This window comes from Stegostoma tigrinum, chromosome 1 (assembly GCF_030684315.1).
Source record: "Stegostoma tigrinum isolate sSteTig4 chromosome 1, sSteTig4.hap1, whole genome shotgun sequence".
Taxonomy (NCBI): domain Eukaryota; kingdom Metazoa; phylum Chordata; class Chondrichthyes; order Orectolobiformes; family Stegostomatidae; genus Stegostoma; species Stegostoma tigrinum.
The window spans coordinates 48,786,669-48,812,973 of NC_081354.1; the positions used below are offsets into that span (position 1 = coordinate 48,786,669).

General features: G+C 39.7%; 1 protein-coding gene across 1 annotated transcript in view; it reads left to right on the plus strand.

Moving 5' to 3' along the window:
* arhgap10 (Rho GTPase activating protein 10) overlaps nt 1-22,319 on the plus strand; it is a 205,285-nt gene extending 182,966 nt beyond the window's left edge. Inside the window, exons 20-23 of the mRNA XM_059645226.1 lie at nt 8,110-8,278; nt 10,781-10,894; nt 15,470-15,561; nt 21,314-22,319. Of these exons, the coding sequence (XP_059501209.1) occupies nt 8,110-8,278; nt 10,781-10,894; nt 15,470-15,561; nt 21,314-21,402 (464 nt within the window). The 3' untranslated portion in view covers nt 21,403-22,319. The remainder of the gene's footprint in view (nt 1-8,109; nt 8,279-10,780; nt 10,895-15,469; nt 15,562-21,313) is intronic.
* Nucleotides 22,320-26,305: the final 3,986 nt, after the last annotated feature.

The window sequence follows — 26,305 nt, forward strand, 5'->3', positions numbered from 1 at the left end:
GTCAGAAACTGCATTTGACTAAGTTTGTTGATGTTCTTGGGAATACTTTTTCACTCTGGATGTAGCAGAGAGCCCTCAGCCTGTCCTGTTGGAGGATGAAGTTGTGTGGAGTTCAGACATCTTTGTGCAGAGAAGGTGGTTAGTGCACCAAATTGGAAACTATTTAAGTGATGGAGGATAATGGAAGAGTCAAGATGTTGAAACTTGACAAAGGGAGGAAAAATACAATCAATGTGGAAAAATCAGTTCAGCAGGACAGATACTGGCTGATATGGAAGATTTATAAGGCAGTATTGCTTGTGGATATTGGCAAGGAGGGAAAAATAAGTTGTATAGTATGAGGAACTGAGTTGAATATTATGAAGGGAAGATCACTAGAGACAATGACATCTGTTATGAAAAGAATGGCATGGTGTTTAATGTCTGCCGATCGCAGATCTTCCTTTGTCCTCATCCTACCCGGCCCTTTTTTAGAGCCTCCAATACTACTAACTTTTCCAAGTTCTGATTAAAGACCCATGATTAGAAACTTTAACTGTTCTCCCTTCACTGTTGCTGTCTGACCTCCTGCGTATTTCCAGCATTTTCTGTTTTCAACTGAAAAGTTGGCTTTATTCCAAAGTTTTGTAAAGGTTGCAATTTCTGTTTAGCCTGCTTATCTCCTTTGTTCATGGAGATGTTGAGTTTTATTATGATATGGCTCCACAGCAACCATCAAGTGTCCCATCTAACTAGTCATTCTTGAGATATGGTCTAAAGCAAAGGGCAAAAGCTAAATGAAGCCACTCAGCTCAGAGGAGGGGTGCCAACAGCAGATAGCAAAGCCATTTTGTCACTTGGGGTCTTCTTGGCATCTTATTGCCTATTCCCAGTCACAGTGTCTCGATAACCAACAAAAACAGAAAGTGCTGGGAAAGCTCAGTATTTTTTAAGCTTTTCAATATTTAAACAGGCTGCAAAATTTGCTTCCGATAATAACTTAAAAATTTTAAAACATCCTAATAAACTGTAGCCTGGTATTCATTGATTCTTTAGTGGCTCGGATGTTGATAAAGTAGCAGAAGATATCTGAAGGAGGCAGCATGGATCTTGCTGCTGCTCCTGGGATTGTGGGCTTAGAAATTTATTATGTATTTTTTAAACAGTTATTACCATTGTTGTATTTTACTAGTGTAAGATTTTTATTCATTTTGTTTCATTTAACCAACCAAAAAGGTCTCACTTTTTTTCAATCGGACTTTAAATGAATGATTTTAAATGATTTTAAATGAACTTTTCAGGGTCTCCAATGAATGGCTGAGTTTTTTTTCGTTCTAAATTCAGAGGTTAAATATGAGCATAAGTGTTTTCAAGGGTATTTTTTTTACATCGCAGAAGATTTTTCTCTTGTAAAACGTAAGTTCCTTTTGAAAATAAGGGGTTGTGTTTTCGTTTCAAGTCTTATACATAGCTCCGGAGGAGGTTATTTTTTAATAAGGGAACTTAATGAATAAGAGTCTTTTTTATTCAGTTATTCAGTTAAATGGTTGATTAATTTAAGTGTTATCCTTTTGATATAAATGAAAGAATTTATTTTGTATATAAGGTGTTATTGAAAGTTCCTTTTTTAGGCTTAACATTATTATGGTCATATATGAAGTACAGACTGAGATGTCTAGTAGATGTAGAAAAGTTATTACACAGCAGGATTAGTCACATAGATGGGTGACTGTTGGGAAAGGTAAAAAAAAAAAGCCCAAAAGTCTGCGGTGGCTATTCCTCTATAAAATAGATATTCAGTTTTTCAACCTGTTGAAGGGCTTGTCTCTGAGGAAAATGGAAGGGCCAATCAGTATTGGACATTTGAAATGATCCTTATGTTAGGCAGCATTTGACGAGATTTAATTGAATTATTGTTATAGGGGACTGTCCTGCTTATTCCATTAAGGGAGACATTATACTGATCGGGAGGGGGAGTGGAGAAATTCTAAGTAGCAGTGTGAACAGAAGGATTGATGGGGAAGGTTCTGAATGTGAGAGCATGTCAATTAGAAAAGGAAGATGAGAGAGAGGCAGAGTATGCAGCAACTCTGAAGAACTAAATTACATTTATTTCAATACAGCGGGTCTTTCAGGTAAGGCCAATGAGCTCAGGGCATGTTTAAGTATATGGGATTGGGATGTCATAGCTATTACAGAAACTTGGCTGAGAGAGGGACAAGTGTGGCAGCTTAGTGTTTTAGGTTTTAGATGCTATAGGAATGATAGAAAAGGAGGCAAGAAAGGAGGGGGAATGTGACATATTTGATTGAGGAATGCATTACTGCTGTAACTAGGGAAGACATTTCTGAAAAATTGCTGATTTAAAAATATATGGGTAGAAATGACAAATAATAAAGGAAAGATCACTTTGGTGGGATCGTACTATAGGTCCCCGAATAGTAAGAGGGAAATTAAGAAAATAAAGTAGGGTGATCTCGGATATATGTAATAATGATAATAATGGGGGATTTTAATTTTCTGAACACTGGGGCTACCGTAGTGTTAAAGGTTTGGATTTGTCAAATGAGTTCAGTAAAATTTTCTTTATTGATACATGGATGCTCCTGTTAGAGAAGGAGCAAAACTAGACCTTTGGGCAAAAAGGCAGGGCACCTGACTGAAGTGGGGGAACACTTTGGTCTAGTAATCATATTCTATAAGTTTCAAAATGGTTATGGAAAAGGATAACCCTTCAATAAAAGTTAAGGTTTTTAATTGGAGAGAGGCAAATTTTAATGGTATGAAACAAGAACTTTGAAGAGTTGATTGGAGTAGACTGTTCACTGGCAAAAGGATGTCTAACAAGTGGGAGGCATTCGAAAGTGTGATGAAAAGATTTTGAGGCAATATATTCCTGTTAGAGTGAAGGATAAGGCAAGTGAGATTAAGGAACAATGCATGAATAAAGATGTTGAGGTTCCAGTCAAGAATAAATGAGAATCTTATTTTAGATACAGACAACTTAGTTCAACTGAATCTCTAACTCAATATAAGGAGTGGCATTCTTAAGAAAGAAATCAGGAAGGCAAAGAGGGAATATGAGATAGCATAGACAGATAAGATCATGGATAATCCAAATAGATTCTACAAATACATTAAGACCAAGAGGATAACCAGAGAGGACATAGGGCTTCTTAAAGAACATGTTGTGTTGAACCCCAGGAGATGGGAGAGATACTAGATAAATACCTCTTGTCAGTTTTTAATGTGGAGAAAGAAATGGAGTCTAAAGAATTCAGAGAAATAAACTTTGTTTATAAACAGCTCACATTACAGAATAAGGTGTTTGGGAGGTATTAAAGAATATAAAAGAATATATTGCAGAAATATTTGCACCATCTGTAACTATGGGTGAGGTGCCTGATGACTGGAGGATGGCGAATGTTGTACTGTTGTTTAAGAAAGTTGTAAAGAGAAACCAGTGAATTATAGACCTGTGAGTCTGACTTCATTTGTGAGTAAATTGTTGGATGTGATTATAAAAGATAGGATTTATGGACGTTTAGAGAGACAAAAATTGATTAGGGATAGTCAGCATGGTTTCGTGGAAGGATAATTGTATCTCACAAACCTGGTTGAATTTTTTTGAGAAAGTTACCAAAACGATTGACGATGGCAGTGCAGTAGACATTATTTATTTAGATTTTAGTAAAGCACTTAACAAAGTTCCATGTGGCAGACTATTTGATAAAGTTAGGTCACATGGGATTTGGGGTGAGCTTGCCAGTTGGATACATGATTGGCTTAATGGCAGGAGACAGAGACATTAATGGTGGAGGATTGCTTTTTGGACTGGAGACCTGTGATCAGTGGTGTTCCACAGGGATCAGTTCTTGGTCCTCTTTTGTTTGTCATTCATATAAAATGATTTGGTTGAGAATATAGGAGGAGTGGTTAGTAAGTTTGTGGACAGTACCAAAATTGGTGGCATAATAGACAGTGAAGAAGGTTTTCTAAGATTACAAAGGGATCTTGATGAAATGTGTCAATGGGCTGTAAAATGGCAGATGAAGTTCAAACTGGATAAACGTGAGGTATTGCATTTTGGCACAACAGACAAGGGTACGTCTTATACAATTCGTGGTAGAGCCTTGGGTAGTGTTGTAGAACAGAGGGACCAAGGGGTGCAGGTACATAGTTCTTTGAAGTTTGCATCATGTATAGACAGGTTGGTTATAAAGGCATTTGTCATGCTTGCCTTCATTGCTCAGTCCTTTGAATATAGAATCTCTACAGTGTGGAAACAGGCACTTCGGCCCAACAAATCCATAGAGCATCCCACCCAGACCCATTCCCCTATAATCCACCTAATCTGCACACCCCTGAACATGATGGGTCATTTATCATGGTCAATCCACCTAACCTGCACATTTTTGGACTGTGGGAGGAAACCGTAGCACCCGGAGGAAATCCATGTAGACACAGGGAGAATGTGCAAACGTTACACAGACAGTTGCCCAAGGGTAGAATCAAACCCGGGCCTCTAGCACTGTGAGGCAGCAATGCTAACCACTGAACCACCATGTCGCTCCTAATGGGAGTTGGGAAGTCATGTTGAGGTTGTACAGAATATTGCTGAGTCTTTTCTGGAATACTGTGACCAGTCCTGGTCGCCACTTATAGGAAGGATATTATCAAGCTGGAGAGGGTTCTTAAGAGATCTACTTGAGTGTTGCTGGGTTTGCAAGTTATGAGTTCTAAAGAAAGGCTTGATAGGCGGGGACGTTTTTCATTGGAGTGTAGAAGGTTGAGAGTCAACCTGGTAGAAATTTATAAAATAATGAGAGGTGTAGAGTTAATGGTAGTTGTTTTTCCATAGGATGGGGGATTTCAAGGCCCGGGGACACGTTTTTAGGGTGAGAGGGGAGAGATTTAAAAAATACATGGGAGGCAAATATTTTGCACAGGGTGGTTTGCGTGTGGAATGAACTTCCTGAGGAAGTTCTGGATCCTGATACAATTACAACATTTAGAAGACATCTGGATAAGTACATGAATAGGAAAGGTTTGGAGGGATAAGGGCCAGGAGCAGGCAGGTGGGACTAGTTTAGTTTGGGATTATGTTCGGCATGGACTGGTTGGATCGAAGAGTCTGCTTCTGTGTTGTATGACGGTCGGAGGTCTGGCAGCATCTGTGGACAGAAAGCAGAGCTAATGTTCACGGTCCATTGACTCTTCTTCAGAACTGACAGTAGCTAAGAAAAAGTTAGTTTTTAAACGTTAGTTGATATAAAAAAAATTTCCTAGCTATCGTCAGTTCTGAAGAAGGGTCACTGCATCCAAAACATTAACTCTGATTTTTGTGGACAGATAATGCCAGATTTGTGGAATTTTTCCCGCAATGTTTTCTTTTTGATTCTGATTTCCAGCATCCACAGTTCTTTCAGATTTTTTTCCCCCTTGATAACCAAGTCTGGCCCTACACGGCTGTTGGTGAGGCACACTTTGGCAGGGTCCCAAACATTAAAGGATCATTGCCATGGGCATTTCAGAATTCCAGAGCAGGAGAACAAGCAGCTTTTGTTGAATTCACAGGCATAGTGCCATGTAAAATCAAAAAGAAACGTAAAAGAAAGGCATTTTAGTTTCAGAAGGGTGTGATGAAAATTCCACCTGTCTTAATGTAAATGAATCGTGTCCTTTATTCCAAGTTCCATTGTCCAATTGTCTCCGTTATTGCCTCCTTCCTTCCAGATGGACATTGACTTTGATGGGAATGGTATGACCAGTGTGGAAGAGGAGCAAAAGGTGTTACTTAAATGGTTCAGCATTGGTATGACATAAGGTTTCAAACACTGTGTCAGTCAAGAGCTTGTATGGAAGCCAGCTGAGGAACCTGGTTCCTTCTCATCCTGTTGCAACCTCCTTTGAGGAAGCAGATAGTCATTGTTTTCCCTTCCTGCAAGTCCCAACGCAGAGCAGACCATTACCATTAGAGTCATAGAGATATACAGCAGTGAAACAGATCATTTGGTCCAACTCTTCCGTGCCGACCAGATACACTATATAAACCTAGTCCCATTTGTCAGCATTTGGCCCATATCCCTCTAAACTCTTCCTATTCATTTACCCATTCAGGTGCCTTTTAATGTTGGAATTGTACTGGTCTCTACCACTTCCTCTGGCAGCTCATTCCATACATACCCAAACTTTTGCTTGAAAATGTTACCCTTTAGAGGTACCTTTTAATATCTTTCCCTCTCACCTTAAATACATGCACTCTAGTTTTAGACTGCCCTACCGCAGGGAGAAGACCTTTCCCATTTGAGGTGACAGACTTGCTCGCTGAGCTGGTATGTTTATTTGCAGAAATTTCATCACCCTTCTCGGTAACATTGTCACACTTCCAATGAAGTGTTGATGTTCTGTCCCACTTGTTATTTGTATGCCTTGGTTTGCTGGGGTGGTTGGCATTACTTCCAGTTTTGTTTTTCAGTTGTTTATATATTGGGACCAGTTCAGTGTTTGTTGATGGACTTTTGGTTGGAATGCCGGGCCTCCAGGAATTCCCTGGCCATGTCTCTGTTTGGCTCTTGTTATTATGGATGGGTTGTCCCAGTTGATTTAGTGTCCTTCTTTGTCTGTGTGTATTGAGACCAGTGAGAAATGGTTGTGCCTCTTAGCAGCTAGTGGGCGTTCGTGTATATTTATCATCAGTTTTCTTCCAATTTGGCCTATGTAATGTTTGTCACAGTCCTTGCACGGTATTTTGTATATGACATTTGTTTTATTGGTTGTGGGTATGGGGAGCCTTTAATTTTGTCAGTAGCAGTTGCAGGGTGGTGATTGGTTTGTGTACTACCCTGATACCTAGGGGCTGAGTCGTCCTGTGGTCATATCTGATATGTCTCTGATGTACGGTCTGGCCTTGTTGTGTCTTCTTATTGTGGTCTGTCGCAGAGATAACCATAGACCCTTTTGATTGACAAAGATTTCTGGTTGATATGAGAGCCATATGTTTGCAATCTGTGATTTGCAGACATCTGGGAATTCAGCCACTCTGGCAAATATGAGAACACTTTTATTTGCACTGACTTCATCAATGTCAAAGTGAATGCAGATTGAGCTCTCGAAAATCTCGCCTCAATCACGTAGGAGATATATATGGGGCAGTGGATTGGGTTGTCCTGCAGACATTACCAGCTGATCGTTGGAAAGAACCAGCAGTGAAGAGGGTCTTGTTAATGGAGGCTGTGGATGTCAGTAATGAGCAGCAAGAATGAGTCTGAGGCTCAGTCATAAGACTACCTGACATAGGAGCAAAAGTGGGCCATTTAACCCATCGAGACTGCTCTGCCATTCAGTATGATTATGGCTGATCATCCATTTCAGTACCCTGTTCTCCCTTTCTCCCATACCATTTGTTCCATATCTAAATTCCTTGTAAACATTCAATGTTTTGCCCTCAACCACATTGTGTGACAAAGATTTCCACGATCTCCTCCTTTAATTCCATAAAATCTTTGTAAATAAACAAACCTTTTCACTAGTTCTAAGATGTGACTTGTCAAATATTAAAAGCATGACATAATTGCAAGTTATTATTCTGGTGATGATCAAATGGGCTTTGCACATTGTTAAGTGTTGTAATCAAGAAAAACAAGAGCTCTGATTGTTTCAAAAACAATTGCAATCTACTACCACTATTGCTAGGATTATGTATACAATTTTCTTTTGATGTAAAGATTGAGGGTGGAGGAATTTTTGAGCTATGATGCTACTTGTACCTCTTAATCTTTCATACGTTGGGGTACAATTTTTGCCAACTGACACCACCTTCCATATTCATGAAATGTGAGCAGTTGTCTTTATTTTTACAATGTTGCCCTGTATTTGCTTTTGAAATATTATTGTACCATTTGCTATATTCCTATATTAATAGTTGTGTAAAACTTTATGCAAGATTTAAGCAAAGGTTAGGAATATCCATTTTATCCCAATTTGCCCAGTTGTCCTGTGTAAGATTCCACTGGATATTTTCTCTAAACCACTCTGACACAATTTGTACAGTTTTGTGATTGTGTTCAGCAGTTCATAAATGATGTTGTATGACGTATGGCTTTTCTCAAGGAGTTATTTCTCTTTCAGCTGAGAATCCCAACAGTGTTGGAGATAATACTCCAAGTGGAAGCATGGAATCCATTTCCTCCCATTCCTCGATAACTACAACATCCTCCAACTCCAACAGCCCCCCAGAACAGGCGAGGAATCGTGTCCTTCCTGGGAATATAGAGACCACTGATTGCACATCTTCTCCGTAAGTTTGATTTTCGATTTAGCAAATAAGAAATTTGTGAAATTTCTTTATTTTTCCTTTTGGTGCCTTTTGTATCCTTCTCCAATCCTAACCAGTCCCGACTGCTGGTTTCTTTTGTACCAAATCTGAACTTTTGGGTTGATCTTAAAGCTGGGAACTTGATGTTACTCCGCATGTAAGTTTCTTTCATTCTCGATATTACGCTCTGGAGAAATGAGTAATGCTGAAACATATACCATCAGTAGAATATGTAAATGTTATTCACAGCATAACATGTTCCACTCACATAAAGTCTGACCAATTTAATAGCACACATAAGTGAATATTTGTTTTGATGCAGCATTCTAGGTGGTTGCCATGTAGTTTATCCTATTCTGACATCAGGAAAACACTGACTCACTGTCTCCATTCCTATTACATGGGCTGCCAATAAACAGAATTCATTTGCAGTGGAGTACACCATTTTGGGACATAATCGTTCATAGCAATAACTGTTAGTCTACTGTATAGGTTAGCAAGGTGCTTTCAACATTTAAACTTTGTGAATTGGCCACCAACACAATTGTTGAACAACGTTTAACAGAACTAGTGAATTTGACTTTAAGCTATGTTGAAGACCACAGGATTGCTCGGGCATTGGTAGCTTTGGAATTTGAAGGCAGGCTTGGCAGTGATCCAACTCTGGGATATTAAGCCAGCAGAGCAGTGAATAGCCACTCTACATGAAGAACTGCAGAAATGATTGGCTTGTCAATGAAAACAAACCAAGATTGATTTAATGAAAATTTCTATGTAAATCCAAGAGCGTCATCAAAGTGAATACTCCTGCCATAATTGATTACTTGCTGTGGTAAACACAAGCCTCAGTCTGTCCGAGTAGGACAGACAACGAATGGTGGTGCTGGCTCAAAGGGCCGAATGGCCTACTCCTGCACCTATTGTCTATTGTCTATAGTCCTGTCATCTCTAGTGTCCCACAAACCCCGCAAATAGGGAAACCTGCAGCATTCTGCAAAATAATCAATTCATCGAAAACAACTAGCGGACATTGCACACTGGGAGAATACACAAATGTGGACAGATATGGGAGTGAGTGAGATCCTTTACGAAGCTTTGAGATCTGTATATGGACTTGCATGTTGGCACAGGAATGGACACCCACGAAAATCTTGCAATCACATAACCCTGCTCATAGGATAAGAATCCAGACTGATCATTGGGCAGAACGCTGGGGGAGTCTATTTGGTGACCAGCAGATGGTGCAGAAAGTGAGCATTGCCAAACTCTTTCAGAAGAATGTGAAATCTGAGCTGTGTGAACCAACATAAAGTAATCAAAACCACTACAATGCGGTTCAAATCCCACAAAGCCCCTGAAATAAATGGGATTACAGCCAAAGTCTATAAATGGAGAGGGGATTTGTTTCTTGAAAGGCTTTCAGATACATTTACAGCATGCTTAGAGAAAGGAACAGCGCCCTCAGACCTATGGGATGGGGTCATTGTTTCTGTCCACAAAAACAAGGAAGAGAATTTGACAGTTCAAGCTATAGTGGCATCACCATGGCAACCTGCTTTAATAATAGGATTAAAGGTTATCAAGACAAAGTCCCACAGTATAGTGCTGTCAAAACTCAAAATTACTTGTAATGAACTTAAGCTGGTAATTATTTTCTAGGATTTTTTTATTCTCTCATGGGATGTGGGGGTTGCCGACTGGGCCAACATTTATTGCCTATCCTTAGTTGCCCTTAAGAAGGAGCTGCCTTCTTGAACAGCTATACTCTTTGTGCTGTAGGTGGACCCACAATGCCTTTAGGGAAGGAATTCCAGGATTTTGACCCAATGATAGTAATGGAACAGCTATGTGTTTCCAAGTCAGTATACTGAGTGGCTTAGAGGGGAATTTGCAGGTGATGGTATTCCTACCTGTCTGCAGTCCAAGGATCTTTGGGGAATTTCTGCAATACATTTTGTAGATTGTACACACTGCTGCTAATGAGTGTCGATAATAGAGGGAATGGATGTTTGTGAATGGCGTACCAATCATGTGGGCTGCTTTGTTCTGGATGGTGTCAAGATTCTTGAATATTGTTGGAGCAGAAACCATCCGTCATGTTCCTGATTTGTGCCTTGTAGATGGTAGACAGGCATTAGGGAATCAAGAAATGAGTTACTATCCTAGCCTCTGACCTGCTGTTGTACCACTGTATGTATATGGCGAGCCTAGTTGAGTTTCAGATTAATGGTAAACCCCGAGATGTTGATAGTGGGGAATTCAGTGATGGTAACACCATTGAAGGTAAAAGAACAATGGTTAGATTGTCTCACTGCAGATGGTCATTGCCTGGCATTTGTTTGGTATGAATGTTACTTGACACTTTTCAGCCCAACCATGGATAATGTCCAGATATGAGAAATTATAAACTAATCTTAACCACAATTTATCTGCATGCTTTCAAAAAATCTATGGCTTACTCATTTTATTTTGTCTCATCTATAGTTCTTCTGCATCAATGGCTTCCTGGTTCAATTCTTCACCAACTTCACCAGCATCATCTTTGCCGTCCTTCCAGTTTCCACCTGTGACTGCTGTTAGTGACAAACCACCTAATGGGTAGGAAAATTTCCCTTTTTTTTTCACAACATAGTAGTTAATGCCAGATAAATGGCGTTTCCTTACGCCTTATTACCACTTGGATAGTGGATCACAATCAAAAGAATGAAATTATTTGATATTGTAATAATAAGCGGAGGAGAAGAAGATATACTCTTGTATGGCATATAGTCACATTAGGGAAGCAATCAAGTGAATGTATTAAAGTTCTTCTTCAGTTGCATTATGTGTTAGGTTCGGCATGTTAGGTCTCTTCTTTGAGGAAATATATGATTTAAAGCACCACGTTGCAGTACAAATTTGTTGAGAAACTTTCTCTTCAATATCTTTTAAGTCTCAGTATTTATAACAGACTCATCAGTTTACAGCAGATATTTGAAACCTGACTTAATTTTTATGAGTGTACACTTTGATGTGGTGAGGTCAGAGTATAAATCCTTACCGGGATCCACTCTGCTGATGTGGTGGTTGCAGCACTTGCAGACTTGTAGCTGGTTCTCCAGAGCACACACACACACACACACACACACACACACACACACACACGTCCCATTGCTCGCCCAGACATATGCAGCTATGACCATCTGACATCTGAGGAAGGGTCACCAGCTGTCAGACCTGCTGAGCTTTTCCAGCAACTCTTGTGTTTGTTCCTGAATTACAGCATCTGCAGTTCTTTCAGTGTTTATTAAGTATACTCATATTGGTAAGGTTAGGGATTCAATTGATGATAATTGTCAGGATACTATCCAGGCTAGTTTGTCTTAAACCATGAGCTCCAGAGCCGTGTCTATCCAATGATGTAACATTGTGCTGTACCCCTGGTGGAATTATAGAGTCGTATGGAATGGAAACACACCCTTCACTCCAACCAGTCTACATCGACTGTGTTTCTGAACTTGTTCCACTTGCTTGTATTTGGCCCATATCTCTCCAAACCTTTCCTATTTCTATACTTATCCAAATGGCTTTTAAATATTGCAACTCTAACTGAATCCACTACTTCCTCTGGCAGTTCACTCAATACCCTTTAAGTGAGTTTACTTAAACGCACTCAGAAATTAAGATAAAATCTGTGCTCTGGCCAAAGATCAAGGCATCCAAGAAGGAGCAAGTAATTTTAACATTTGTTTTCTTAAACATCATGTGATCACTAGAAATATGAACAGATGTAGGCCATTTGACCCATCGAGCATTCTTTACTATTCAGTAAGTTCATGGCTGATATGATTGTGACTTCTTTTCTGCTCAGCTGTCTACCATCCATTATCAATGCACTTTGCTTTCAAAATCCTGTTAACATGTCTTTGTGTATTCAGTAACCCAACCTCACTACTATCTGGGCTGGAGAATAACAAAGTCTAGCAGCATTCTTAGTGACAAAATTCCTCCTCTCTCCTAGGAATCCTAAGTTTTAAAACTGCACTCCCTAATTTTGATTCTTCCACAACCTGTGGAGACCCTCAGAATCTGATAGGTTTCAGTGAGATCATATGTCATTTTTTAAATTCTAGTGAACGTAGACTCAGCCTTTTCAGTGTTTTCTCACAGAAAAGCCCCTCATTTGAGTGATCAACCTAATAAATCTTCTTTAAATTGTTTCCAGTGCAACTGTATAGCTCCTTAAGAAAGAAGATCAAAACTAAATATAGTACTCTAGGTATGGTCTCACCAATGCTCTGTGTTTAGAACAAGATTTCCTTGTTTTGTAACTCCATCCTTACAATAAAGACCACATCCATTTTTCTTTTTTATTACTTGCTGTATCTGTGTGCCAAACTTTTATGATTCATGTACAAGGATACCCAGAAACCTCTGTGCCATAGCATTCTCTCATCTCTCTCCACTTTAGCCTCATTATATTCAGTCTGCTAAATTTATTCCCCACTTGCTTACCTCTGTCCCTTTTCAGTCACTTTGCTCCCTCCTCACAACTTGCTTTTTTTGTTAACCAGCCTTGGTGTTATCAGCTAATTTGACTATAATACAATTGGCCTGTTCATCCAAGTCATTAATATAGATTGTAAATAGTTAAAACCCCCACACTGATCCCTGCAGCACTCCATTAGTTACTGTTTTAACAAACAGGAAATGATCCATTTATTCTGACTCTTTGATTTGTATTAATGAGCCAATCCTCTATTCATGCTATAATATCACCCCAGCACCATAGTCTGTATTTTGTGCAATAACCTTTCATGTGTCCCCTTATCAAAAGCCTTTTGGAAGTCCAAATACACTTCAACCGCTGGTTCCCCTTTATCCATTAAACGTGTTACTTTCTCAAAGAACTCCAGTAAATTTGTCAACACAATTTCCGTTTTGACAAAATCTTGGGGACTCTGCCTGATTATTTGATGCGTTTCAAAATAACCAGCTAGTAACACCACAGTAATGGATTCCAGCACTTTCCTAATGATAGACGTTGAACCAACTGGCTGAACGTTTCTTGTTTTCTGTCTCCCATCTTTCTTGATTAAACATGGTCTTCTTTGGTTTTCCAATCTATTGGACCTTCCTGGAATCTATTCAATTCTGCAAGCTTACAACTGGCTCTGCAGCAATTTTTTTAATCTGGAGACTTGTCAGCCTGTACTTCCATTAGATTTCACAAAGTTGTTTCTCTCTAAAATAACGAAGTGTGAAGCTGGATGAACACAGCAGGCCAAGCAGCATCTCAGGAGCACAAAAGCTGACATTTCGGGCCTAGACCCTTCATCAGAGAGGTCTAGGCCGGAAATGTCAGCTTTTGTGCTCCTGAGATGGTGCTTGGCCTGCTGTGTTCATCCAGTTTCACACTTTGTTACCTTAGATTCTCCAGCATCTGCAGTTCCCATTATCTTGCTCTAATGACTGTTTTGCATTTCTCCTTCAAGGGGCCCACATAATCAATATAACAACATGCGCAATGTTATAGAAACATAATTCAAGGAGGATATGCTCATTGTGTTATATTTTCTTTACAGCATAAGTCACTAAAGTAATAATGCAACTTTGCCCTAATTAAAACTTAGCAATATCGAATCTTCTCACTTGCACCTTCAATTGACTACTTAGACATTGCAGAGATCGTGATTAACACACTAAAATTCTGGCATTTCAGGTATATCATTTTTGTCAGTTTATCAAGAGTGCCAGTTAATAACGTGCCAGTTAAAACAAAGTTTGTTGCACTTGTCCAAAGTCTGCTATTTCACTTTCCCATTATTAATTCCAAAATCTCATCCTCTAAGGGAACAATGCTAACTTTAGCTGCTCTTTCTTAAATATTGTAGAAATATGTCTATTTAAGACAATGATAACAGAACATGGGAAATGTGATGCAGGAATCAGAAGAGAAGTAGCGATAGATGGAGAAGTCATTTTAAGATGAAAAAGGATCTGTTAGTAGGAAAATACTTGAGCTTTAAAAAAATGTCATAAATGCTGCATTCTGTCCATTTTTTTGCACCTGAAATGGAACAGTTAGTAAGAGAGGCCTTGGAAATATGTCTGCTCAAATGTATAGTAAAAATTCCATATACAGACTACAAGAAAAATGAAGAGGCGCTTGAAATTGCAAAAGCAAAGGAACTCTTAAAAGGTGAGGCCCAGAAAAGAAATTTTGGCCATTTGATTAGAACTAAAAAGCTACAGCGACCTCCTTCGAATGCAGAGTGGTGGGAGTAGAAATAGGGGTTGACCTGGGCGACGTTGGTTTCACAGAGTGACTGCAGACACTCAGTTATGGGATTGTGAGGATGGCACAATGACAGCAGGTTTCCTTGCAAGAATAACTATAAGCACTGCAAGCCTTTTTAACTGCATTTTTAAAATATAACTTGCTGATATTCTCACTTACCCTAGTCCCTACTTTATTAATTTTCTGGCGGTTCTTTCCTTTTCCCAATAATCTGGACTGCTAGTAATCTTTCCTAATATTGAACTTCCACTCTTTCAATTTGGTATTGTCCTACACCAGCTCCATTAGCACGTACAGTACTTCCAATAGAGTCTTTCTTTCTCAATGGAATATATTCTGTTGAGAGTTATCAAATATCTCCAATGATATTTTTTCAAATTCCAGAGTGCTGAGCCATAGATTGTAAATTTTCATTGCTCCCTATGTCAGGACAATCGTAAAATAGCCTGCTTTTCTCTCCAAAGTTGCTCAACATTTCCACTTTAATTTCCTTAAAAAATTTACTTTGGCTTGGTTGATCATTGATCCTTTATTTTTTAGAGGGGTAAAAAAATTGAGACAATATCTGCGAATGGAATTTGTTCAGTTCCAGATTATTTACAAGACCTTTTTGCAAAGATGTTATCCTGTCCTTTCGGCTGTTCTGTTTTATGTATCTGCCAGTAAAATTAGATCAGTATATGATTATTACTGACATTGATAGAAGTCACTATAATGACAAGTTTACATAATACTAAGGAAAATATACATTTTTAAATATAGTAATCTTTTGAATACTCAATCTGTTTTAGATTATTGAAGCAGTCACCAAATTTGCTATTGTTACGTATTAACTCACAAAATAATGTTGCTTGAATTCTCTTGAATGAGGTAACAATTCATTTACTTTTTAGGGTTCCAAATGATAAAGCCAAGGCTGTTTACTCATGTGAAGCAGAACATTACTCTGAGTTATCCTTCAAAGTAGGAGCAATATTTGAAAATGGTGAGTGTGACCAGAGGTGTTAGATTACTTTTCCCAGCTTGAGCTGCATTTTACTCCTTACTAAACAAATATCATCACTCCAAAGCTGTTTGTTAAACAGTAAACATCCTCCACTTAATATAGATTTGATTGTTACGGGAGAAACCTCTTCTTGTTTTGGATAGGCAGGTATCACCTATTCTCTTTTTGTGTAAAACCAGACTGTCTTCCCACAACACAGACCTTTTGTTGTTCCATAGCCAGATAGTGTGTTTTAGTTCTAAATTCAAATCCTGCCATTGGATTGGACTATATTTTCAATGTCCCTCTAATGCATAGGTCAGATTTGACAGTCTTTATTGTTCTCACAGTCTGACATTTTTATTTCAGCCAGTCTGCAATGTTTATTTCTTCCAAGATTTTCACTTGGGAAGTTAGAGTATTCTCTGCTAAAACAGTAGTTTTGTCTTTATTTACAGCACAGGCAATGTTAACAAAAGTTTTTTTTATTCTTTTTGTGTGGAAGTTCAACCTAAAGGTAATTTTAGAAATATTTGGTATTTAGAATACCCAGAATTCACTACTTCAATTTTTTGGATAGCTACCAGCTCCTATTTTTCTGGTCAGATGTTTAGGTCACATCATCTTGAAGATTTTTGGTCCCACAAATAAGGTAATGTTATCTTGAAGGCCTCTCATTGACTTTAATATAGGCCATCAGATGGAATCAAGATTCTGCTTCTAAAATTTCTTTTGTTGGTTTGTGGAGAGTTTGGTATTGCATCCTGTGCAAGAGGTGGCTGCTTGACTTGCGAGTTAATAAAAGTAATGACTGTTAGAACATCATCTCTATTCTTCAGTAATAAATACATTGATCAATTTATAAGATTGACTAGTTCACGAACCAAGCTATTGTTACTGTGGAAAATACTCTCTGTAACCATGCCCTTAATGCCCTTTGAGCTTTTGATAATTTGAAATAAATGCTAGAAATAATTTAAAAGCGCTTTTGAATTCAGATTCACGTTGCAACTATTCTAAGCTCTGTCAGCAAAGTTGAGGTGGTCTATTGTTATCAAGTTTTATGAAAGTAATTATGGAACTGCACTCTGAAAGACTTTCTCTAGTTTTGAATTGGGATCTTCAGTCTTTCAAAAGTTAAAATCTTTGATCAGTTGTATGTTTTTGAATGAAACATCTTCAATTTCTTTATGTGAAAAACTGGACTCTTAGTTTCATTGTGCATGGTTGGAAAATTGGAAACTTGTTTCGTTGAATCAGCCAGTTTAGAATCCTAACAAGGATTGCTTAAGGGACACACACATTCCCCTCAATGAAAGTTGCTTCTCAGTTTCATTTGAACCAACACCTTTTGATGCCTTCCCTCATGTATGGCATTGTTTTCCTTGTTAGATGCTCATTTAAGTCTCACTGTCTCTTGATTGGAGCTGGAATGGGAAGTCTCTATGATTATTTGTTTCCTATAGTACAAAGAGCAACATAATGACAATCATGATTGCTATGTGGATGATAGTGTTCCTTCTTATTTTTACCAATATTTTATTTTGTTTGAACTTGGAATTGAACAGCACTGGTAAAGTCAACATTTATTGCCAATCCGTAACTGTTCTTGAGGCATAGAGATGAATCTTTTGAACCACAGTAGTCCTGTATTGTAGGCACACCAAAGCAATCTTATACAGGGAACTTCAGAATTTTAACTCAATTACAGCAAAGAAACAGTGAAATATTTCCCAATAAGCATATATATAACGCGATGAACTTGCAGACAGTCATGTTCCCATACATCTCTGTCCGTTATCCTTCTAACTGGTGAAGATCATGTATCTAGAAGGTACTGTTCCAAAGGAGTCTTAGCAAATTTGCAGGAAAGAAACTAAAGAGACAGTTAAAGTTAATCCTGTCTTTTCCATGAATTTGTATATTTTTACTGTTGCAAGGACTAATGTACAAAGGACATATTTTTTGACGCTTTTTTTAATCTTGCACTGTTTGAATACTCTCTTTTTTCATCTCAAAATAACCAGTTGTTAATAGGCAAAAATTCCAGGATTTTTATTAAGAAACAGTGACGGTTACATTCTGATTGCTAAGAATAAGCGTGTAACTGTGTTGATTCTAAGTTTGGCTTACATTTTTTAAAACAATAAGACGCTGATAGCTTTATCTATTTATATTTCATTTTCAAGCCTTAGAAACACTAAGCCAATTACAACAGGACATTCCATCAGTAAACCATAACACTGTTAGCAGCAGAAACAATTTGCTGTACAATACCAGCTCAATCACACTTTTCTTTTATCTCCACATGCTCACCACAGCAATTTGCAAGACATCACTACAGTAAAGGGAAACTAACACATACTATATGAAGGGAGAGTACTGATTGGCAGAAGTGTTACCATGGATAATGCATCAGTTAATAATTTATATGATGATGACAGGGGAAGGCAATGGCTAAGTGATAATAACAAAGACTATTTATTCCAGAGAGCTAGGTAATATTCTAGGGACCAGGGTTTGAATCTGCCCTGGGCTGAAGAAATTTGAATTCAAAGTTTCTAATGATGATGAACCCATTGCTAATTGTTGGAAAAACCCATCTGGTTCACTAATGTCCTCCAGTAAAGGAAGCAACATCCATAGCTGGTCTGGCCTACATGTGACTCTAGACCCTCAGCAATTTGGCTAACCCTTCACTGCTATCTGCAAAATTAGGGATGGGCAATAAATGGTGGCCTAGCCCTCATTCTGTGAAAGAATAATAAAAAAAATTGACAACAGCCAAGCATTATTTAAATTGTAAACAAGGCAGTTTGACTCTAATTGGTCAAGGCATCGCCAGAGGAATGAATGGCTGTCATCTATTTTGTTGAGTTGAAAGAAGTACAGCGTGTGGCCATGTTCTTTTTTTTTGCAAGGAACAGGGCCCGATGTGTTAATAAATGTAGCTTCTAAATAATACATAGAACATTACAGCACAGTACAGGCCCTTCGGCCCTCGATGTTGTGCCGACCTGTCATACCGATCTGAAGCCCATCTAACCTACACTATTCCATGTATGTCCATATGCTTGTCCAGTGATGACTTAAATGTACTTAAAGTTGGCGAATCTACTACTGTTGCAGGCAAAACGTTCCATTCCCTTACTACTCTGAGCAAAGAAACTACCTCTGACATCTGTCCTATATCTTTCACCCCTCAATTTAAAGCTATGCCCCCTCATGCTCACCGTCACTATCCTAGGAAAAAGCCTCTCCCTATCCATCCTATCTAACCATCTGATTATTTTATATGTCTCAATTAAGTCACCTCTCAACCTTCTCCTCTCTAACGAAAACAGCCTCAAGTCCCTCAGCCTTTCCTCGTAAGACCTTCCCTCCATATCAGGCAACGTCCTAGTAAATCTCCTCTGCACCCTTTCCAAAGCTTCCACATCCTTCTTATAATGCGGTGACCAGAACTGTACGCAATACTCCAAGTGCGGCCCCACCAGAGTTTTGTACAGCTACAGCATAACCTCTTGGTTCCGGAACTCGATCCCTCTATTAATAAAAGCTAAAACACTGTATGCCTTCTTAACAGCCCTGTCAACCTGGGTGGCAACTTTCAAGGACCTGTGTACATGGACACCGAGATCTCTCTGCTCATCTACACTATCAAGAATCTTACCATTAGCCCAGTACTTTGCCTTCCGATTATTCCTACCAAAGTGCATCCCCTCACACTTGTCCGCATTAAACTCCATTTGCCACCTCTCAGCCCAGCTCTGCAGCTTATCTATGTTTCTCTGCAACCTACAGCATCCTTCGTCACTATCCACAACTCCATCAACCTTAGTGTCGTCTGCAAATTTACTAACCCATCCTTCTACGCCCTCATCCAGGTCATTTATAAAAATGACAAACAGCAGTGGACCCAACACCGACCCTTGCGGTACACCACTAGTAACTGGTCTCCAGGATGAACATTTCCCATCAACTACCACCCTCTGTCTTCTTTCAGCAAGCCAATTTCCGATCCAAACTGCTTTATCACCCACTATCCCATTCCTCTGCATTTTGTACAATAGCCTACTGTGGGGAACCTTATCGAACGCCTTGCTGAAATCCATATACACCACATCAACCGGTTTACTCTCATCTACCTGTTTGGTCACCTTCTCAAAGAACTAATAAGATTTGTGAGGCACGACCTACCCTTCACAAAACCGTGCTGACTATTCCTAATCAATTTATTCTTTTCTAGATGATTATAAATCCTATCTCTTATAACCTTTTCCAATACTTTACCAACAACTGAGATATGGCTCACTGGTCTATAATTACCAGGGTTGTCTCTACTCCCTTTCTTGAACAGGGGAACCACATTTGCCATCCTCCAGTCATCTGGCACTATTCCTGTAGACAATGACGAGTTAAAGATCAATGCCAAAGGCTCAGCAATCTCCCCCCGGCTTCCCAGAGGATCCTAGGATAAATCCCATCTGGCCCAGGGGACTTATCTATTTTCACACTCTGTAGGATTTCTAATACCTCTTCCTTGTGAACCTCAATCCCACCTAGTCTAGTAGCCTGTATCTCAGTATCCTCCTCGACAACATTGTCGTTTTCTAGAGTGAATACTGTCGAAAAATATTCATTTAGTGCTTCCCCTATCTCCTCTGACTCCACACGCAACTTACCACTACTATCCTTGATTGGCCCTAATCTTACTTTTGTCATTCTTTTATTCCTTAAATACGTCTAGAAAGCCTTAGGGTTTACCCTGATCCTATCCGCCAACAACTTCTCATGTCTGCTCCTGGCTCTTCTGAGCTCTCTCTTTAGGTCTTTCCTGGCTACCTTGTAGCCCTCAAGCACCCTAACTGAGCCTTCACATCTCATCCTAACGTAAGCCGCCTTCTTCCTCTTGACCAGAGATTCCATCTCCTTCGTAAACCACGGCTCCCGCGCTCTGCAGCTTCCTCCCTGCCTGGCAGGTACAAACTTATCTAGGACACACAGGAGCTTTTCCTTGAATAGGCTCCACATTTCTAATGTGCCCGTCCCCTGCAGTTTCCTTCCCCATCCTATGCTTCCTAAATCTTGCCTAATCTCATCGTAATTGCTTTTCCCCCAGCTATAATTCTTGCCCAGTGGTATACACCTATCCCTTTCTATCACTAAAGTAAACATAACAGAATTGTGACTGCTATCACCAAAGTGCTCACCTACTTCCAAATCTAACACCTGGCCAGGCTCATTACCAAGTACCAGATCTAATGTGGCTTTGCCCCTTGTTAGCCTGTCTACCTACTGTGTCAGGAAGCCCTCCTGCACACACTGGACAAAAACTGACCCATCTATAGTACTTGAACTACAGTGTTCCCAGGCAATATTTGGAAAGTTGAAGTCCCCCATGACAACTACCCTGTCTCTCTCACTCCTATGTTACACTAAAGTGTGTTATACCAGGAGTCCAATGAACAATCCTGATAGAGTCATCTAGACTCAAAATGTTAGCTTGCTACCTTTCCATGGATGCTGCCTGACCCGCTGTGATCTCCAGCATTTTTTGTTTTCAGAACAATCCTATAATCTTTTTCAGTAATATTCAAGTTCTGTGCTACTAAATGATTAAGTATAAAAGAGGAAATTCTTTACATGTTATATATTGGTGTATAAGCTTATTCTAATAAAGTAAGGGTTGCTGCACCTAATTGATGTTTGCACGGAAATTAAACTTGTTCTTTGTATTCTTATTCCCCAGTTCACTTTTCACAGGAACCTGGTTGGCTGGAAGGAACCCTCGATGGCAAAACAGGGCTTATTCCACAAAATTATGTTGAATTCCTGTAGCACAGAGCTATATAAATTTGTAGAAAATGCTATTCATGGTATCCATGGCCATGTTCTTGACAGGACAGAATTACTGTTTGTTCTACCTTAACTTCGCGACTGAGATTTCTCAATTGGACTCAGGAGGAATATTAATTTCTCTCACTAACATACAACCAATCTCAAGCTGCTGTAAACCTATGTGCTTTTTAAACTTCGTGGTACTGTAACTTCTTCACACCATTTTAATTATTACGTGCTTTTATCATAGGATCAGTGGGTACAGTTTTTAACAATATATTTGATATTGTAATAACATGAAACAAAATTTGCTTGTTTAGTGGATGTAATTTTTTCTATCAGTTTTGACTTCAGTCTGATTCTATGAATTCCCTTATTTTAATTTACTAAAGCAAATGAAGCATCACAATAATCAATTGTTTGGGGGGTGGGAGAGAGTTGTTTCTGTTTAGTTTTGCTTATTAGTTGTTGATTATGTCAAATGGTGAAATGTTTCAGTTTTAAGAAACATTGGGGAACCTTTTTTAATGAAAAATCTTATGCTTTTGTACAATATTTGATAATTTGCTGAATTTTATCTTTCAATATCAAACAACAAGCTTAATGGCTGCAGTGGACTTTCATTATTAGACCATGTTAGTGAATATTGGGAGAGGGTTTTCATCAATATTTGAACATTGGGAAATTCCACTCAGTTTTTGACAAGAAGAAGTATTTACAGACTGCTCACTTGTTGTGTATTTGTATTTATTTTAACTATGCAAAATGTATTATTTCTGGTTTAATGATTTATCATCCTTCTGAAAACTCTCCTTGCTTAAATAATCACATGCATGTGAATGTGGTCAACAAAGTCACAAACCTGAAGCCTTCAGAAATCTGCAGAACATTATGCTGTAACTATATCAGAAAATAAAGATCACTGTCAGTGGTAGTTTCAAGATTTTATTATTAATTTGAAGCACATGGTTCTTAATATTTAACTTGATTTTAATACTTATTGACATTTCCATAAATTATTTCAAATTCAATCTTAGTTTTAAAGTAACTAAACTGTGTCACTTCCACTTTGATGCAATTTATAAATTAGTCTGATTTTAAATTTCACATTTTCAACTGCTCATTTTTTGTGTGTTCTGTTTAAAGACTGCAAATCATTCACAGTTGGACATGCAGTAATAATTTGCTGATATTATCCATCACTGCTGAGTCACTCATTTTGCTATAAAAATCTGAGTTAAACCATCGCTGATGTCAGCCATGGAGGCATTAGAGGAAGTGCCACTTTCTCCAGTGCACTAGGGTTAAGAAAATAATTATTAACCAGGATTCATGAACCTGATAACACTCCTGTGGATGTTAAGCCAGGATAAGGTCCACACATGCAGTTAGGGCCACCACTGTAAAGTGCAGAGACTACAGCAGAGTCTGATGTAGACTGACTGTAAAACAGATCTGGTTCTCGTGGGCATTCAGTGATTAGGAGAAAAAGGTGATTTAAGTAAGATTTATTTCAATTCATAATGTTTTAGTTGTATTTATTAGTACAGCAGAGCTTTTATTAATGTTAGTAATGGTTCACTTTATATTAGCATTAACAAGATTAACTTATTAGCTTGGCTTTTTCAACCTAGAGTGTGTCCATCCTGCAGTATGTGGGAATTCCAGTAACATTTCCTGTGTCCTGGATAAACATTCATGCAGGATGTTAATTCGTTACAGCAACTTGAGCTTCAGTTTTCAGAATTTGACGGCTGTTGGTATCACTGTGGTGCATCTACTTTGTGTTGAAAGCTACTTTGATAGCATGTTTATAAATGCAGTCACTCTGTAGCTAAACTGTATGTAGGATGAGAGGGAATGGGTGATCACCACATAGTAGAGGAGCCCTCTCAGTGCGTCCTGCCAGTTATACTGTAACCTTGTTTTCTTAGCTTGATTAGTAATTCTGCCTTGCTGTTCTGTAGCCACACCTTATCTATATTCCCTTGCTGCTTTCCTGCTGTAATTGCTTGACAGCTTTTAATCAATAGACCTTTCCACACCCTACCCAGGCCACTCTTCTCAGGGTCTCATTGATATTTAACAAATCATTCCATTGTGGGCTGACTATAGGAGGAGAAGTGGTGGTGTACTGGTACTGTCACTATATGAGTAATCTAAAATTGGGATTCTTACCATGACAAATGGTGAAATTTGAATTCAACTAAAATATATACTAAAAGTTGTATCTATAAAACCTTAACCATTGATTGGTATTAAAGCTGATTTGATTGGGGACGTGATGGTCGAGTGGTATTACTGCTAGACTGTTAATCCAGAGACCCTGGTAATGTTCTGGGGACCTGGATTCGAATCCTGCTATGGCAGATTGTCAAATGTGAATTCAATAATTTATCTGGAATTAGGAGTCTAATGATGAACATGAAACTATTGCCAATTGTCAGGAAAAATGCATCTGGTTCACTAACCCCCTTTAGGGAAGGAAATCTGCCATCCTTACGTGGTTTGGCCTGCTTGTGACTCCAGACCCACAATAATGTGGTTGACACTTAATGCAGTTAGGGATGGGCAATGAATGCCTCATTAGTGACATCCTGTGAATGAAGCCTAAATAATTACTATTTAAAGTATTATATATGACTACAACAAAACCCTTTAACAACATCAATACAACATTCTTCACAATACTGTCTTTCATCCTGACTCCCAGACAAATAGCAGATTAATCCATCTCACAGTGCTGTTCATTCCAGTGTTGGACACCCTGAAGGTATTTCATTCCCCCTTTCAACCAGGAATATCAAACACAAATATGATAACACCTCTGCTCCAGCTAGTGTCATACACTCCCTTTATGTTCATGTGTCATTAGTGTAACGTATGTTGGTCTGATCTAGAGGGATTGCAACAGGCGTCTGTTTTTTGGGCTTTGCATTGGCAGTTTTTACTGTTTGGTTCATTTGTTCTACCTTGTCTGAACTCTGAGCATGTTATGGGATTTGGAACCTTTGCTTTATTCCACATAATTGGCATTCTTTCTTCTTTATTCAGCTAATGTAATGGGTTCCTTGGTCCAAATTTATTTGGAGGGGCATTTCCCTGCATGGGATTTCTTTGTGAAAAATCCTGCTACAGCTCAGAATCTAAGTCATAGTACTGAATAAAAACAAAGAACTGCAGATACCGTAAATCAGAAATTAATGTTTCAGTTTGAGATTGTGGAAGCAATCAAGGAAATCCATGAAGTCAATCTATAGATTTTCCCAAGGCCCTTTTAATCTAATTTGTTTGGTTAACAGCATTAATAGCCTTTCCCATATTGTGCTTTACATATATCAAAAACTTTTTGGCCATTTCCCGGCCCATGCCCAGGCCACCGCCAGTGGCACTCCCTCCCTTTGTATCATTCCATGATATATTTCCAATAAGCTGACACACACCATGGGGCTGCCACTTAACCATCTTTTTACCAAATGTCATCCTCTCCTTTTCAGACCCCTATCCTTTCCTACTCTTCCTGGGGCGTTTTCTCATAAACGTTTTAATGTTGACCTCCTTTGGATCAATGGTACTTGTTGCCGATGTCAGAGTTTTAGTCCACCTCCTAACGCCCCCTTGATCATGACCCCACCCCCAAGCACCAAACCATCATCTCCAACACCATTCATGACCTCATCACCTCAGGGGACCTCCCACCCACAACCTCCAACCTCATTGTTCCCCAACCCCGCACAGCCCGTTTCTATCTCCTTCTCGAAATCCACAAACCTGCCTGCCCTGGTCGACCCATCGTCTCAGCCTGTTCCTGCCCCACCAAACTCATTTCTACCTATCTGGACTCCATTTTCTCCCCTTTGGTCCAGGAACACTCTACCTACGTCCATGACACCACCCACGCCCTCCACCTCCTCCAGAACTTCCAATTCCCTGGCCCCCAACACCTCATTTTCACCATGGACGTCCAGTCCCTATACACTTGTATTCCGCATGCAGATGGCCTCAAGGCCCTCCGCTTCTTCCTGTCCCGCAGGCCCGACCAGTCCCCCTCCACCGACACCCTCATCCGCCTAGCCGATCTCGTCCTCACCCTCAACACCTCTTTCGATTCCTCCCACTTCCTACAGACAAAGGGGGTGGCCATGGGCACCCGCAAGGGCCCCAGCTATGCCTGCTTCTTTGTAGGTTACGTGGAACAGTCCCTCTTCTGCACCTACACAGGCCCCAAACCCCACCTTTTACTCCATTACATTGATGACTGTATCGGTGCCGCCTCTTGCTCCCCAGAGGAGCTCGAACAGTTCATCCACTTCACCAACACCTTCCACCTCAACCTCAAGTTCACCTGGGCCATCTCCAACACATCCCTCACCTTCCTGGACCTCTCAAGTCTCCGTCTCACGCAACCAGCTTGTAACTGATGTCCATTTCAAGCCCACTGACTCCCACAGCTACCTAGAATACACCTCCTCCCACCCATTCTCCTGCATAAATTCCATCCCCTATTCCCAATTCCTCCGCCTCCGCCGCATCTGCTCCCAGGATGAGGCATTCCAGTCCCCCACATCCCAGATGTCCAAGTTCTTCAAGGACCGCAACTTTCCCCCCACAGTGGTCAAGAACACCCTTGACCGTGTCTCCCGCATTTCCCGCAACACATCCCTCACACCCCGCCCCCGCCACAACCGCCCAAAGAGGATCCCCCTTGTTCTCACACACCACCCCACCAACCTCCGGATGCAACGCATCATCCTCCGACACTTGCGCCATCTACAATCTGACCCCACCACCCAAGCCATTTTTCCATCCCCACCCTTGTCTGCTTTCCGCAGAGACCACTCTCTCTGTGACTCCCTTGTTCGCTCCACACTGCCCTCCAACCCCACCACACCTGGTACCTTCC